General features: G+C 39.6%; 1 protein-coding gene across 1 annotated transcript; it reads right to left on the bottom strand.

Annotated features, from left to right (window-relative positions):
* Positions 1-3,241: 3,241 nt before the first annotated feature.
* On the bottom strand, positions 3,242-6,278 carry LOC134297743 (coiled-coil domain-containing protein 39-like). Its single transcript, XM_062976202.1, has 2 exons — positions 5,043-6,278; positions 3,242-4,675 (listed from the first exon to the last, which is right to left on the bottom strand). Exon 2 carries the CDS (start codon positions 4,631-4,633, stop codon positions 3,665-3,667), a length of 969 nt encoding a protein of 322 aa, XP_062832272.1. The 5' UTR covers positions 4,634-4,675; positions 5,043-6,278; the 3' UTR covers positions 3,242-3,664.
* Positions 6,279-18,221: the final 11,943 nt, after the last annotated feature.

The following is an 18,221-nucleotide window of genomic DNA, read 5'->3' as shown; positions in this document are numbered from 1 at the left end:
GTTAATTTATCCATATTCATCACATCCCAGATCTTTGTTAACCAACAGTTTACATCAGGTGTTTCTTTATCTTTCCACATTTTGGCAAAGTTCATTCTCGCTGCAGTGGTGAGATAGTTAAAAAGGATCTCTTTGTTTCTATCTTTTTCTATGTTTAACATCCCCAGGAGGAAGTGTTTCGGGTCTAGATCAATTCTAATCTGCAGTATCTTTTGAATTATTTGGTGAACTTCTTTCCAGTATGACCTCGCCTTTTTACATGTCCACCAGCAGTGGAAAAAGGTCCCTACTTCCTCCCCACACTTCCAGCATTTATTTGATGTTTTATTGTAAAATTTTGCAATTTTTTGTGGGGTCCAGTACCATCTGTAAAACATTTTTATCCAATTTTCTTTCATATCTGTGGCATATGTGAGTTTGAGTCTGATATTCCAACTTTTTTCCCATTCTGCCAATTGTATCGGTTTCCCAATATTTTTTGCCCATTCTGTCATGCACGTTTTAACTGGTTCTGTTTCTGTTTCCCATTCCAGTAATTTTTTGTAAATTTTGGATATTGTCTTCTTTTCCGATTGCATTATTTTGTCCCAAAAACTCTCTTTTCCTTCAAATCCTAGTTTTTTATCTTTATTGTAGTAATCTTTTAGTTGTAGGTACTGGAACCAGCCGACATTTTTGAATTCAGCAGTTATTTCTTCCTGGCTTTTCAACTTATAGGTGTTGTTTTCCCTAACTACTATATCTTTGTACCTTGGCCAGTTCTCCGTACCCAATTCCCTTCTCTGGCACGCCTCTAGCGGGGATATCCATAACGGAGTTTTCAAATATAGTCTCTTCTTATATTTGTCCCACATTTTTAGTAAAGATGAACGAATAAAATGATTCCCAAAATTTTTTTCTATTAACTTCTTATTATACCATAAATATGCGTGCCACCCTGATCTTAAATCTGCCCCTTCTAGCGCTGTGATTTTTGTTTTTTGGAGAGTAGCCCAATCTTTAACCCACAATAGTCCGCAGGCATCATGATAAAGTTGTAGACTTGGGAAGCCTAGCCCCCCCCTGTTTTTCTCATCCATCAAATATATTCTTTTGATTCTTGGTTTCTTCCCCATCCATATAAATTTGCTCAAATCTTTATTCCATCTTTTAAATCTTAACGAGTTTCTTATAATTGGGATATTCTGGAAGAGAAAAATCATTTTTGGCAATATAGTCATTTTTATTGCAGCTACCCTCCCTAGTAATGATAATTTTAGGTGTTTCCACTTTTCTAAATCTTTTTTGATTTCCTTCCATTTGGAGTCGTAATTATTTTCTAGGAGCTGGGAGTTTTTAGCAGTTAATATTATTCCCAAGTATTTGATTTTTTTTTTAACTTGGATACCTGTTAGTTCTGTCAATTCTTTTTGTCTGGTTTTCGTCATGTTTTTTGTTAAAATCATAGTTTTATCTAAATTGATTTTTAATCCTGATACTCTCTCAAATTCTTTAAATTTGGCAAGCCAGCAATTTATTGTTTTTATTGGTTCTTCTATTACACATATCAAATCGTCGGCGAATGCTCTAATTTTATACTTATGCTTTCTAATACTTGCTCCTTTTAATTGGGGATCATTTCTAATATTGTTTAGTAACAGTTCTATTGCAAAGATAAATAAGAGAGGGGACAGAGGACATCCCTGTCTCGTTCCTTTCTGAATTTTAAAGTTCTTAGATTCCAAAGAGTTTATTTTTATTTTTGCTTCTTGTTGATCGTAAATTTGACTAATCGCGCTAGTAAATTTGTACCCCATGTCCAATTCCTTTATCAACAATTTAATCAGGTCCCAATTTAGATTGTCGAAAGCTTTTTCCATGTCTATCGCTAAAAGTGCCAATTCCTCCTTTTTTGTACCCTCATAATATTCAATTATGTTTATGATTTCCCTCACGTTATCTCTCATATGTCTTCTGGGCAGGAAACCCGTTTGATCCTCCCCTATCCAATCGGTCAAAAACTCCTTCAATCTTTCTGCTAGTATATTTGAAAAAATTTTGTAATCCGAATTTAACAGAGATATGGGTCTATAATTCTTCACTAAACTTAAATCTTGCCCTTCCTTTGGGATAACTGTTATTGTAGCATAGCGCCATGAATCTGGCACCTTTTTATTATCTAAAATTTCGTTCATGATTTTCTTTAAGAATGGGATCAGTTCTTCCGCGAACGTCTTGTAGTATAGCCCATTTAGACCATCAGGGCCTGGTGCCCTGTCACTCTTCATGTTGTTAATTGCTTTTTGGATTTCTATTTCCGTTATTTCCTTATTTAGTAATTCCCTCTGTTTTTCTGTTATTTTAGGTAATTTTTGGTTACTAAGAAATTCCCCTACCTTGTCCTTTTTGATGTTGTCTTTGGCGTATAGCTTACCGTAGAATTTGTTAAAATGGGCCGCTATCTCGGGTTCTGTTGTATATCTCTTCCCATCTGAATTTATTTCTGTTATTGTCCTATCCTTTTTTTCTTTCTGATTTGCCAGGCTAACCATTTTCCTGGTTTGTTGGCGTTTTGAAAGTACTGCTGTTTCAGAAATTTTAACTTATTAGCCATCTCTTCTAAATCTATCGAGGTCAATTGTTTCTTCAGCATTTCCAATTCCTGTTTTACTTTGCCATTAGTCGGGTCCTGTTTTAATTTGGTTTCATTTTGTTTAATTTCTTCCTTTAAATTAGATCTAATTTTATTCTTGATTTTGTTTTTCTTGGCGTTTTGTTGAATGAAATGTCCGCGCATAAATGCTTTACTCGCGTCCCAAATTGTTTGTGGGGGTACCTCCGCAGTGTTGTTTATTTCAAAGTATTCCTGGAGGATTTTTTTATTTCTTAAAATATCTCCTTCTGTTTTAATAAGATTGGCATTTAATCTCCAGTTATAATTTCTTTGTTTCTTATTAATTGTAAATTCTATTGGGCAGTGGTCTGAGATGTACCGGGGCAAGATGTTTATTTTTGTCACTTTGAGGCTTAGTAGCGAGGTCATCCAGACCATGTCTATTCTCGTCCATGTGTTGTGTCTGTTAGAAAAATAAGTGAAGTCCTTTTGTTCACCATGGTGAATCCTCCACACATCTTTTAATTCCCAGTCTACTAATGCCTTCACAAATTTCTTAGGTAATAAGCCTGACCGTGTTTCTACCCTCTTCTCTTTACCTATACAACTTCCCTTTTTATCTATCTCAGGGTCAATTATTCCGTTAAAGTCCCCCAGTATTATTAGATCGTCAAATTCTTGTTCCTCTATTTTCTTTTTTAGATTTTCTAGGAATGATGTTTTTGGACCATTCGGAGCATATATATTGCAGATTAGAATTGTCTGATTGTCTGTCCTGATCTTTGCACCCACCCATCTTCCATCCTCATCCTTGAATGCCAATTCCGGGTTCAGCTTCTCATTTATATACAGCACCACCCCCTTTTTTTTCTCTTTGGCTGTCGATGAGAATACAGCCCCCAGACCCTTATGGGATAACAGTTCACCGTGTCTATGGCAGATGTGTGTTTCTTGTAAAGCTATTAAATCAAATCGCGACTTCTTTAAATAATTAAATAATCTGCTTCTTTTATTAGGGGAATTTAGTCCATTGATGTTGTTTGAGTGGCATTTTATTTCCATATTATTTTCTTAGTCTTCTTTTGATTCTTTTTCCTCTAGATCTATCAAGTTTGGGAGATGTACGACGGGTTTAATAGAGTGGTTTTCCGGGGAGATGGCTCTGGCTCTTTTCTTATCTCTCTCAAGTTCTTCTTCCGAGGGGCTGATATTTGGGTTTGGTTTGGTTTTTTCTTTCATCAATAGTTTGTAGAAGTCTTTCGCCTTGTCCTCTGTTGTTATCCAATGTTGTTCTTGTTTATAAGTGGCCATGATTCCTTCTCTTCTTTCCCACCTAAACCTAATGTGCCTCTTTTTTAGTTCCTCCGTAAGGAAGAGATATTTCCTCCTTTTCTGCATTGTACTAGTCGGGTATTCCCTGAGGATTGTTACCTTTAATCCTTTAAATCTGATGGTATTCTTTTTGCTTAATCTCAGTACTTCTTCTCTGATCTTTCTTCTTTCAAAATGGACCACCACATCTCTCGCTACATTATTTTTCTTTGAAAAATTCGTTGTTACTCTGAAGGCTCTTTCTATGTTCTCTTCCATTTCTTCGTCCTGTGTTTGTAGCAAATCTGCTAAAATCTGGGTTACTATTTGCTTCACATTCTCTCCTGGTTCTTCTACTATGTTTCTTATTCTCACTTGGAATTCCAATTCTCTCCTTTCTAATCTTTCTTGCCTTTCTTCTAGTTTTGCGCTTTTCACTTCTAGTTTTTCTAGTTTTGTTTTAAGGTTTCCTTGTGCTTTTCCTAATTTTTGGTTATCTTCTTTCATGCCCTTAATATCTTCCTGCAAGCCTTTCATTTCCTTTTTGATTTCTGTGAATTCTTCTGCTAAGTCTTTTTTCAGTGTAGTCAGTTGGTCCTGAAATGTTTTTTGGTTCTCAGCAATTCCCTGGAGTTCCTTCAAAATATCTTTAAGGTTCACCTCCTCCGAGATTGATCCCTTTCTTGCTGTGGTTCTCTTGTCTTCTGTCTTCGCCCTTGGGGTAGTCATCTTCAGTAGTTTTTATTCCGGCTTTACTTACTGTGGATTCCTCTACAATTAATGGGGTAAGTTCAAATATAAAACATTAATCTTAGTTCATAACATTACCATTTGATTTTATCCTAGTCTATTATGGGGGGATGGTGCACTTAACTCTTTTCCCCGTATGTCTCTATTGATCTATTGGCATCTTTCGCAATTCATAAGAGGCTTCTTACTGGTCCTGCACCTTGTCTTCCCCTCCCTTTTCTCTTCGTACCTTCTCTTTCCCTTCTTACTTCCCCTTATATTTTCTTTTACCCCTTATCAAGTACCCTTCAGCGTTCCCAGGATCTCAGTTTACATATATATCTTTTAACCCCCTCTGGTCCTTAGATCACTTCTTTTACTATGGCCCTTAGTTCCACTCTCCCCCTACCGTAACTCAATATGGTTTAAGTCCTCGTCTTTTTCCTCTCTCTGCCGTTCGTCTGCTTCTCGTCCTCGTTCTTTATTTCTCGTCCCTCTCACCGCTGCCCTGCTTCTCTTCTTCGTTCTCTCCGCAGCCCGCCCGGTTCACGTCTTGCTTCGCGCCCTCCTCGCCTCTCACCGTCGCACGTCTGCTTCTCGTCCTCGTCACGTCTTCTTTCACTTCCTCTCCACTCCTCCTGCGTCTCCTGTCTCTCCGTCTACTTCTCTTCCTCGTTACTTTCCACGTTCGACCCCTCCTTCTTCCTTCCTCCGCTCTCCTCTCGTCTCCTCTCGATTCCTCAGTCTCCGCTGCTGTGTCTGACTCTCTTCTCCTCCTCTTTTACCCATGTACTCTTCTGTCACACCACCGCCCCCGCCATTCCTCTTTCGACTCTAACCTTCCAGACTCTATGGTGTGTTGTCAGGGGCCCTTCTTGTCTCCCCTCTCTGCAACTCCTTCCGCTACTCCTTCCGCTGGGTCACTTCCGCCCTCACCTTCATCCGGGAATCAGTTCGCTGACGCAATCGTCCGGCTAGACCAAACAATCTTGCCCCAAGGTCGATCCTCCGCCTCCCACTCTCTTCCAGCCGATGGAACCTGGCGCGTTTCCAATTTCTGAGTGAGTGAGCTTCCAGCGTTTAACAATTCTAGTTCAGTTACAGTATTTCCAAAAAACACAATTTCCAATATTATTCTCTTTCTTCGGCATGAGTCCGCGTCTCATTCCTCGCCCTCCTCCTCTTTCTTTGATTTTAATTTTGCTTTTATCTATCTGTCTCTCTTAGAAAAGGAGAGGTTACCTTGTTTCTCGTTCTTCTTATTCTTATTCCTTCTTTGTTCCCATCCGCCACCAGGTCTCACAACTCTGTGCTTAGATCCTCTCTCTTGCGTTCGTACGTTCTTTTTTTTTAATTTTCTAGTATTTGGAAGTGCGGCTGGCGGCTGTACAGGGATCCTTTATACCCTCTGCACTTCTTCTGGTCTGCTACCACCTCCCTCGCCGGACCGCTCGGACGCACTCCTTGAGGGAGAGCGTCCCTTTGGGTCTCTTGGCTGAGGGCTAGGATGGTTTAGCTATCTCCGGCACTCGATCCGTCCAGGAGATGGGGTGTACTCTACCCCCAAAATTGACCTTTGAAGAGGCTAGCGCCCAAGAGCTCTCAGAGCGCTCGACCAGCCGCCATGCTGCCACACCCGGAAGTCATTGCTAATCCTTAGTGAGCAAACCCATTGAATTGCGGGAGACTTGGTAAGTGAACACTTATACAAGCTTTAGCCCTGAACAAGGCAAGTGTTTTACATATTTTTTGGATTAAAGTTCTAAGAAATCCATCAGTTTGCATGGCCATTAGCTAGGCTAGCCAGGGGATTCTAGAGCTATGTAGTCCCAAAATAAACTTTTCCAATCTCTGCCCTGTTATATCTATAAATAATTTTAATTTTGTTTCTGGGATGATCTCCTCACGTTTGGTCTCTGACTCGAACCGCAGCTGAACTGTGGACCCTGGCAGGCTCCAAATGAGATAGCACAAATCTTGACACACAGGAGATTCGCTGGATCCGGCAAGAGAAAAAAAAGATAAAAGAGTGAAAACTCAGAACAGATAAAGTAAAAAGAACTAAAGTGTTTGTACACTGGTCCCTAAATGGCTTTTGGGAACTTGTGTTAATTCTCCTGGTGTAGCCATTGCATTCATCATTCTCTCTCCCTCCCCCCCCCTCTCTCACACACATTAAGATTAATTACTTCCCACAATTTATAACCCAAATTTGGAAAGAGGTCATACATTCATAGCCCTCTGATGTCTAGTTATTTACACTTAGACCTTAATAAAGTTATTAAAATTTTGATCTACCAGACAGGTTTTATTCGTCCATAACAATTTCATGGAACCCATCATTATATTAATGAATATTTCAACACAAAACTACATAGCTCCATCTACAATGACAATTGAATACAGTTCAAAGCTACTTCCAACTGAGGTGACCAGCTAACAAACACCCACATGAGCTCACGAAAGCAAACCCTTAATGCGCATCAGTGTTCTGTGGTTTGGGTAATCATCATCCTGGAGTCAAACCAGTTCCAGGATTTCCTATGTAATTATCTGCACAGTGAAACCACTTTTTTCAATATCAGTTAGAAACTACATTTAAGTGATCAATGTAGATGGGGCCCAGAATGAATTTCATGTGTTCTGGGTAAACATGTTTGGAAATGCACTGCACAACCTATTGAACCTGCCAAGGAAATATGGACTTATTCAAAAATTATTTCAACAGTAATGCTGACCACAGGTAGTGGAATAGAATAGAGAAAGCTGAACACTTGTAGCAATTTAAAGATTAAATTATTTATTTTAGCATGAACTTCCATAGATTTCAAACCAATTATTCAAATGCATTATTGGAGTACAATAATCAGGCCACAGGCCCACATAGGTATGAAGTTAAATCAACATGTAATGGTATACAGAAAGATGCAAATTATTACACTGTCCTAATCTGTAAATTGTAAAGTGATTTTGTGCAGTGTCACAGTCTGATAGAAAGGTCATTTCTTGGTTTATATCTCGTGTATTTTAAAATGAAAGAAACAAGTTGAAATATTTTGACATACATGTGTACATACCTACTTACTTATTTAGGCGATCCCTTGTAGACTGAGGATGATGGTCCTCCAATTGCAGTGTCTTAGGGGTGAGTCCGTAGTTGGCTGAAGAGACCTATTCTTGATATGCATGTACTCCCACAGTGAAGACATCCGTTTCCAGACAAAAGGCAGTCCCGGTCAGGGTTGGCTTGACGCGCCTTCCTCTTTGCACGTTTCTCCCTTTTGTCCTCTATTTGTCCCTCTTCAAATTCCACAGCACTGCTGGTCACAGATGGCCTCCAGTTAGAGTGTTCAAGGGCCAGGGCTTCCCAGTTCTCAGTGTCTATGCCACAGTTTTGAAGGTTGGTTTTAAGCCCGTCTTCAAATCTCTTTTCCTGCCCACCAACATTCCGTTTTCCATTCTTGAGTTGGGGGTAGAGTAAGTGCTTTGGGAGACGGTGATCGGGCATTTGGACAATGTGGCCAGTCCAGTGGAATTGATGGCATAGGAGCATCACTTCAATGCTGGTGGTCTTTGCTTCTTCCAGCATGCTGACATTTGTCCGCCTGTCTTCCCAAGAGATTTTCAGGATTTTTCGGAGGTAACGCTGATGGAATCGCTCCAGGAATTGAGTGTGACATCTGTAGACCGTCCATGTTTCGCAGGCGTTTAGCAGGGTTGGGAGGACAATGACTTTATTAACAAGCACCTTGGTATCTCTATGGATGTTCTTATCCTCAAACACTCTCTGCTTCATTTGGAAGAATGCTGCACTCGCAGAGCTTAGACGGTGTTGTATTTCAGTGCCAATGCTGACTTTTGTGGAGAAGTGGCTGCCAAGGTAGGGGAAATCGTCAACATTGTCTAATTTACACCATTAAGCTGTATTTCTGGCCTTGCAGAGGGATTGGTTGGTACCAATGGAAGAGCACTTTGATTTTCTTGATGTTCAATGAGAGGCTGAGCTTTTTGTTTGCTTCTGCAAAGGTGTTTAGAGTGGCTTGTAGGTCTTCTTCTGAATGTGCACAGACTACGTTGTCAACGGCATGTTGGAGTTCTATAACAGATGTTGTTATAACAGATGGTGTACATAACACCCCCATAACCTGAATCCAATTCCACATGCTTAAGGGATTGTTCAGTTTCAAGATATATTCCTCACCAGTTGGTTGTTCTTCTGTGCATTTTCAATATATTGCTGTTTTTCAGTCAGTTTACTGACACATCAATTCTTCATGCATAATGGCCAGTCAAGTGTTTCCCACAGTAAAATAATCTGTGTTTAGAGAAAAAGTCATTTGCTAAATTGTTCTTAGTTCTTTGTGTTTCAAATGTGAGAATCCGAATATGATGTTCCTTGTGTTTATTTTTATTAGGAACATATTTCTATTTTTCTCTTCTTTTTTTCTATTCTACTTTGCAGTATTTGGTGGCCATTCTAACAGGTCAAGTTTTGACCTACTCACATTTTTCTTAACGAAAACTGAAACCAATGGATTGCTTTCAGTCCCCAAGCATATTTTTAGAAAAGTGATGTAATTTTATTCTCGTTTATAACATTGGTCAACAACAACAAAAAGAAAACATTCTCAGGATTGAATTACTGTGAAGTGAAACAATGTTTTGGCTTCCTAGATGGATTTCAAAAACCTTTTGCAGCTTCGGAGTACTGAGATGGTAGAAGCCAACATGGTGGAGTTTTTGAAAATGGGAAAGGAACATTGCATGACATTTTGAGTTTCTTGAAGGAAAAGCTGAACTGAAACATTAGATCAGGAATAAAACTGACAGTTATGAATGTATAACATAGAACAGGGCTTCTTAAACATTTCCACTTGGGATGCCTTTTGGCCTGAATTTTTTTTACATGACCCCAGGTATATAGGTATATAATATAAGTATAAAAATCAAACATTTACTTATAACAAATCAGTATTTGCAAGGCTGATTCTCTTTTTTATGAAGTACAGCTGAAACATCCTCTGCAGAGTCCACTGTAAACACTGCACAGAAAATACTGTAAATGTCTAAAATAGCCCTAGGTGACATTCAAAAAACTTTTAGGGTTGCCTTTTTTTGGATCCCAAGATTGAGCTAAAGGTACCCCATTTGTGATTGAGACACGCAGTTTAAGAAGCAGTGACCAGAGCTATGCATTTATAACTGGTTTGTATTCACAATCCAGATCTCTTGGTGATACATAAAGACTGTGGAATCTTCATTTATTGTACAGCAGCCATTGCGAGCAACAGGGGCTGTTCACTGTCAATCGGAATTCAGTTGATTAACATTCCTATCTCTCTGAGTGATTTCCAGTACAAGAGGGAATTGCAATAGGGGTTCTGTTTCTATCTGTCATACTGGAGATCACTCATAGAATGCGTTAGGAATATCTGTCAGCTGCTTCCCAGTTGATAGGAAACAGAACTATCTAAGCTGCAGTGGCTGCTACTCAGTAAGTGGGATTGTGGAGGTGTTGGGCCAGGAGACACCACATAGATCTGGAACTATAGTGGTTATAAATGCTTTACTGAATTCTAGCTATAATAAATAAATAGAGCTCTGTTGGGATTGCATCACTTAAAGCAGAGCACTGCATTCCTAAATGTACCCAGGGAGGGGTTCTATATTTATAGTATAAGCTCATCCAGGGAAAAAGCTCTAGCCTAGATTTTTCAATAATGTCCTCATTTTGTTTGCATTGGCAATTTGTTTTAAATAGGAAAGATCACATGATTCCGCACCTGAAGTCAATGGCCCCATGTATCAACACCTTTTTTCTCCTATTGGAATTCACTAAATCAGTTACAAATGCCTAGCTACCTTGCCTCCATTGCTAAACAGTGACTCCTGGCCTACTTTCTCATGCCCTCATCAGATGCGCCAGATTCGGTGGCATACACTGGTTCCTCTCCAGTTTGGCTATTGAGCCCGCTGGTACCCACCTCATGACGTGCATCTAATTCTCGCAGGGCTCCATGGCAAAACTGGAGAGGAACCGGTGTACAGCACCACAGCGGCAACACTGAAGGCTTCCCGTGTCGCATTAGGATCAACAGGGGAAGCCAGACAGTGGATGCTTCCCCCCATGAGATGGATTAAGGGAGGAGCTGATCCATGCAGGGCATGGAGCAATGCCTCCCCCCCGCCCTCTGCTAGGCTTCACTGGATTCACCATGTTCCATGGCAATTCTAGCAACAAATGTGATGAGGTATTTACTAGGCAGCAGCCACTGTCATTGGTGGAGTTTGTTCTCCTGTCAGTCAAGAAGCAACTCACTCATAATTTCTCCCATGAACAATGGGGTAGGAACATCACTCAGCTACTTTACAATTGACAAAGGAATAGACCCCATCTATCCAGTGGATGCTGCCCAGTAAGCGGGGATTGGGGAACTTTCACAGTCCCTATGAAACCCCTAAATTTGGAACATATGATCATGAGTATGAACCAGTTATACATGTCTAACTCTGGGTTGTGTTTGGATAACTGTACTAGTGAATTCCAGCCAATCTCTCTATGGCTGCTGGGCATGCATTGGGATTTTTCTCCATGGAGAAGGCAAGGACCAGTGGCAAAGCAGCCCAAGGTTCAGCCTCTGGCTGCAGACCTCAGATCCTTCTGCTCCTGAGCTTCTTGTCCCATTGTCCACAAGAGCTAGGGTTGCTCTGTTACCATTAAAAGGTATAAAAACACCAGTAGTACCTTTCAGATGAAGACATGGTAGCCATGTTCAAATATTTGAAAGGATGTCATACTGAAGGGGATGCACCATGTTTTCTGCTGCCCTAGATATATAGGACTATATCAAGCCACCGCAATACCCTTATTGACTAGATTAGTGGTTCTCAACCTGGGGTCCCCAGATGTTTATGGCCTTCAACTCCCAGAAATCCTAACAACTGGTAAACTGGCTGGGATTTTTGGGAGTTGTAGGCCAAAAACATCTGGGGACCCCAGGTTGAGAACCACTTGTTTAAGGCAAGAAGCAATGGATTCAAATTGCAGGAAAAGAGATTCCACCTAAATATTACGAAGAACTTCCTGATGGTAAGAGCTCTTTGGCAGTAGAATATGCTGTCTTTGAGTATTAGGGTTAGAATCTCTTGCATTGCTGATTTTTAAACCCACTGGATGGCCGTCTGTTAGGATTGCTTAAATTGTGCTTTTCCTGCATGGCAGGTGGTTGGAATTGAAGCACCTTGTGGTCTCTTTCAACTCTATGATTCTATGGTTTATTCTTGCATAAGGTTTTATGTCCAGTTCATCAGATGCAATGGAGTCCATGACAGTTTATGCTAAAAGTTAGTCTCAAAGATGCTACTGGATTCTCTTATGCTTTTTTATGTTAAAGCAGACTAGCAGAGAAACCTATTTGAATACTGTTAACATTAAGGGGAATCTTGCACAGATGTTGGGACCTTGTCGTTTTTGTCACTATCACATGCATTATTTGTTTTGTGGCAGTTTATTGGTAATAGCAACAATATAGCAAAACAGTATACTCATTCCCATTTTTTCCAAGCACAGACAGATAAAAGAGGTACAGTAGAGTCTCGCTTATCCAACCTCCATTTAACCGACACTCCGTATTATCCGACGTCATCTTGTGGCGGATTGGAAACATTGCACCCTTTGCCTTCATTCAATGCATGGCGAGAGTCCCATGCAAAAAAAAAAAAAAAAAACGGGGAGGGGGAGGAAAGCACATCTCTGGAGGGAAGGGAGGTGAATCTTCCCATTGGGGGCCATTTGTATGCAAGGGAGAGAGGAGGGAAAAAAGGAAACGCAATGGCTCTCCTCTCTCTGTTCTTGGTGCATGCAGAGCCTCGGAGACGTCTTTCCAGCTCAACCTAGTTCCCAAATCAGTGCGAGAAAAGAGCTCATGATTCGAAGGAAGGAATGGAGGGGAGAGAAGCCAAGGCAACGGGCTGGGCTTCCTGCACACACTCACTTTGCTCCAGATCCTCTCTCCCTCTCCCTTCTCCCTTTTTCACCCCCCACACACTCCCTCTTCCTCCTCCTCCTCTTCCTCCCGCTTTTACCTCTGACAGCCTTACAGCAACTTGCACTTCTGGCCTTTTTTTCTTAAGAGGCTGTCCAGTCCAGCCCCATTCTGCTAGGCTGGAAGACAGAAGCCAAGCCTTCCCAACACAGACCACCAGCTCCAGGTGAGATTCTGGAGACAGTTGACCAATATCAGTGTTTAGCAAACTTTGGTTTTCCAATGTTGCCATTCCTCTATGCTCAATGTGGGATTCTACAGTATATCAGTAGAATCTACAGTATATCAGTGTGTTCCCAACTCTGATCTTCCAGGTGTTTTCAATTTCAAACATGATGTTTTGGTGCTTAATTTGTAAAACCATAATGTAATTTGATGTTCAACAGGTTTTTCCTTAATCCCTCCTTATTATCCAACATTTTCGCTTATCCAACGTTCTGCCAGCCCATTTATGTTGGATAAGTGAGACTCTCATGTATCTCTAAATCATGTTCCTCTCTCATGCAATAAAACTTGTAACAATGAATCAAAGAATAGAAACCTGCCATTATAATCACACTATCATCTGTTTCATATAAGTGTCTGACAAGAGTCTTAAGAGTCAGTCCTGATGTTTTTGTACCAAATGGAGAAGGCAAAGATATTTCTTTTACAAAAGCAGAGAAAGAGATGAAAGCAGAGCCTAGCACTTGCCACCAAAGCAACCATTTGACTTGACTTCAGGGTAAGACTGCTTAAAATACCCACGAGAGCTTCTTTAAAAGCAGAATGTACAATGAGCATTCCTGAGTGCTGACAAATGTATTTCAGCATGATTTCTCATGTGTCTCCTATTATAATATTCCATTTTCAAAAAGGAGAGACGTGCTTCAGCCTGGATGATTCAACTATTTGATAACTGATATGAAAAATTATTATCTCTTATCTCTATAATGTTTTCCAGCTTCTGACAATCTCAAGCATTAGGCCTGAACTTTAAAAGTCTATAGGGAAGAAGGGAGAGAATCCATGATGAAAGAACCACTTCTAGTGTGTGTGGGTATTTACATTGCACAAGTATAGCTGTTTGATGCCACTTTATCAGCTATGCCTCTAACCTATGAAATCATAGGATTTGCAGTTTGCTGAGAATTCTGTAGTGCTAATGCATTAAAGCTTTTAGAGAAGAGCCAAAAAACCCATTTACCGTAAGTAGTATTTTCTCAAGTACTATACAACCAAATGTATTTATTGCCATTGGGTTCAGTTGTTAGACTGAACAACCTATTGTCTCTGATCTGTTAGGAAACAGAGAAAATAATAATAATAATAATAATAATAATAATAATAATAATAATAATAATAAATCTTTATTTATATTCCGCTTTATCTCCCCACAGGGACTTAGAATGGATTACAGTTTACATATATAATGAAACATGTATTTTTACATAGTAACAAAGACATACAATACACAGAATAAAGTGAAGGCCTTCCCCTTTCCATTTCTGGCATCTGGAGGCAATGCTCAACCCTGGCCGTGGGGAGGTTATCTTGTTCCATTTTTCCATGCCGAGAAGCCTTGTGTCCAGAGATTTTCTCCCATCATTGCCAGCTTGTCTGCATGAGGTGCCCTTTTACCTCCCTGTCAAGGCAGTACCTATTTACTCACATTACATGCTTTTGAACTGCAAGGTAGGCAGAAGCTAGGGCTAACTGCTGGGATAAAAAATAAAAATAGTACATAAAAATAGCAGTTTTTCAGAAGTGTTTTTAAAGGTTAAGGTAAAGGTTTTCCCCTGACATTAAGTCCAGTCGTGACCAACTCTGGGCGTTGGTGCTCATCTCCATTTCTAAGCCGAAGAACCGGCGTTGTCCGTAGACACCTCCAAGGTCATGTGGCCGGCATGACTGCATGGAGCGCCGTTACCTTCCCACTGGAGAGGTACCTATTGATCTACTCACATTTGCATGTTTTCAAACTGCTAAGTTGGCAGGAGCTGGGGCTAACAGCGGGCGCTCATGCTGCTCCAGGGATTTGAACCTGGCACCTTTTGGTCCGCAAGTTCAGCAGCTCAGCACTTTAATGCACTGTGCCACCAGGGCCCCCAGAAGTGTTTTTAGTGCTCCAAAATATATCTACTCTCCCATAAAACAACTTTTTTTATATTATGCACTCAAGAGACAAGACATCTCTCTTACAAAAAAAAAACAGGTAAGTGTTTGCAAGTCTGTGATCTGAGCAGTCCCAAAGTCTAAAGAAGTCTGTGCTCTGTGCTCATCCCAAAGCGAATCATGTGGTCTGCAGCGTCTCCCATAGCTTCTTAGGAAAAATCATAGAACAAGGAAAGAAAGCTGCATACTAGAACATACATACAAAAAATAAGCAACAGGATTGCAAATAAACAAATTACTAGAGGAGGCTTGAAGAAGGTTGTAATTTCCAACAGCCTGAAATGACTTGAAGGTGCACAACAAGAATAACAACAATCCTAATTAACTTGACTATCTTATTAGCCAAAATAAGATCCAGACTTCCCATTGAAATACTGATAAGTGTATGTTGATCATGAAAATGAACCAGTCATAATACAATATTCATTTTGAATATTGTACTATTGTACTATTATTTCATGTTTTTTTGCACTACAAATAAGATATGTGCAGTGTGCATAGGAATTCCTTTGTGTTTTTTTTTCAAACTATAGTCCAACCCCCCAAGAGTCTGAGAGACTGTGAACCAGCCCTCTGTTTAAAACATTTGAAGGGCCTCTGGCTTAGGGAGTTGGTACTTACACACAATTTCCATAGTCTAAAAATAAACTAATTGGAAGAATGATAAATGCATTATCTCCCACACTTATAACCCACCATTTGGAGTTAGGCAAAGCTGTGGATTATTTAGATCAAGCTTAGGACTCCCCCATTGAAGTCACTACATTAAATGGGATTAATGGTAAAAACTTTTTGTTGGAACATTATGACTTATTGATCTGGTATGGTTATGTTCAGGAATAGCGCAAAGGTAGAGAAGACTGCTTGATGATGCAATGACTGCATGAACTCACCCAGTATGAAGCCACCCAGTTACCCTATGCATAGTAAAGTGAGAGCAAGACTATCTAAGATGTAAAGTATATTCACATTTTTTATTATTTTTTATGAGATAGGGTTTCTCACCATATTAATTATTATGAGATTTTCACACTTTTAAGTTCTTTTTGAAAAATGCATCTGGGCAAAGAAATTAGTCTTTACACACTGCACAATTCTTTTTAATATACTGTTTTCTGCCCAAATATTTTGTGGAATAATTTGTGTGTACAAAAATACAAATTCTTTTAAGCAAATACATACCAACCAAAGGGAGTAAAAACCATTGAAAAACTGTAGGTCTCACAAGAAGAAATTCTCTAAGGAGAAAACATATTTTCTAAGGAGAAAAGGAAAATAAAGTTATTAATTATTTCATGCAAGAAATGGAATAAGGAAAGCTTGACTTTTCTGCTCACTGAAATCAGGGACCAAAATGCAATAGCTAATCCCAGGCAGAGTACATATATTATTTATTTATTTATTTATTTATTATTTGCCATATTTATATCCCGCCTTTCTCATCCTGGAGGGGACTCAAGGCGGCCTTACAACAGGCAGAGATTTGATGCCATATAAACAATAAACAATTATAATTAAAACCAAACAGTTAAAACATGAATTATTAAAAACAACAATCAAAATCACACAACCAGTGCTGAATAAATGGTTATACAAAACCCATTGGTGTTACTATGAGCTTGGCCATTAGAACTAGTGAATATTTAAAGCACTATTCCATGAACTCCACAATCCTATCTTCGTGAAGCCCTCATCTGGAAAGTCATTTTATTGTAGGGATGAATTCATTAACACCTGTTCTCCATTTAATACAATAGTTTATCCTGTTCATCATTTAATACAATGACCTCTTTACAAACCACAACAAGAGACATGAAAAAAGACTGTAGATGTATTTTATCTTAAGACAAGAATAGATTTTGCTTACTTTGATTTTCCATTATATTACTTTCCTACACATACAAAATGTTTATTTCTCTGAAATGAATTAACTAAAGGCAGCCATATGTGTGTGTCTATTTGTGTATACAAACATGATTTATGTCTACAATTAGGGCTGGAATTCACTTGGGCAGTTATGAATATGGAACCTAGAATGTTATATTTGTAACTTGTTTTTATTCATAGTCCCTACATATTTACTAGAATCATAGAGTCATAGAGTTGGAAGAGACCTCATGTTTCCTCTCAACCTTCTCTTCTGCAGGCTGATTCAAGAAATGTGTAGGAACCATAAAAGTCCCCGAAGCCTGGGTAGCAACCATTGCAAATGACAGGGATTTGTTCTCCTATCAATCAAGAAGCAATTGACTGATGACTCCACCCCTTTCAACAAGTGAAAGGAAAATTGCAACAGATACTTCACTTCTAACAGTCTTGGGATTGCTCACAGAATGGGGTGAAAACATGAGTCAGATAATTTCCAAAGGACAGAAGAACAGATCCCTGTTGTACACAGCAGTTGCTGCCTGATAATGGGAGAGTTCTGGGAAATATTACATGGCTACATAACGAAGGGGGTTTATAACTGTCTTAGTGAATTTTGGCCAATATATTTGAAGTTGCAAACTATTTAATAAGAAATATTTTTCAATTCTCTTACACTTTATGTGTCTTGCCTTGAGATGTTTCTAATCTGTAAATATCTAGTGATAAATAATAGAAATTATGTTCAGCTTCTGAAAATTCAAAAGATACCGATCTATTTACTATCCCTATTCAGATCATAATTAGAAATACTGAAAAGTCTGAACTTAACAGACATTTTCATGGATTTACCTTGTTCAATTATTTAAATTCAGTGAAAAAAGTGAAACCGATCTAAGTATAACATTATGAAGCAGTATGTATTTCATTTGTAGACCCAAAATTAATAAGAACCTCAGCTCTGGCTTTGTGTTACTCAACTGCTGAGTATGCCTGCCCCGTCTGGCATAAATCTGCGCACAAGAAGCAGGTGAATATAGCACTGAATGATACATGTAGAACAATCACAGGACGTCTTAAATCTACACCTGTTGACAGACCCTATAAGCTAGCTGGCATTCACCCCCCCCCCCCCCGATGGGTGATGGGAAGTTGCTGCCAATTGCGAGAGAAATAAGATTGAACATTGTGAAAGCCACACACTGTGTGGCTATCAGCCTTCTCCCAGTATACTTAAGTCAAAGAAAAGTTTCATGAGAACCACCATTCCTCTAAATGTTCCTCCAGCAACAGCAAGAATATCCCTGTGGGTAGCAAAATCATGCAATTCCAAATGGATGCTGCCTCACCAGGGTTTGCCTCCAGGGGCAAACCAAGAATGGGCAACTTGGAAGTCCCTGAACAGACCCAGAAGTGGAGTGGGCAGATCAAAAGACAACCTGGCAAAAATGGCACTACCTAGAACAGTGGTTCTCAACCTGTGGGTCCCCAGATGTTTTGGCCCTCAACTCCCAGAAATCCTA

Source organism: Anolis carolinensis, chromosome 3, assembly GCF_035594765.1.
Source record: "Anolis carolinensis isolate JA03-04 chromosome 3, rAnoCar3.1.pri, whole genome shotgun sequence".
NCBI classification, from domain to species: Eukaryota; Metazoa; Chordata; class Lepidosauria; order Squamata; family Dactyloidae; genus Anolis; species Anolis carolinensis.
The sequence above is the reverse complement of the archived record's forward strand: the minus strand, read 5'-3'. Positions and strand labels throughout refer to the sequence as shown.

Coding starts and splice junctions, on each gene's coding strand:
- LOC134297743 (XM_062976202.1), bottom strand. CDS start 4,633: ATGACTACCCCAAGGGCGAAGACAGAAGACAAGAGAACCACAGCAAGA.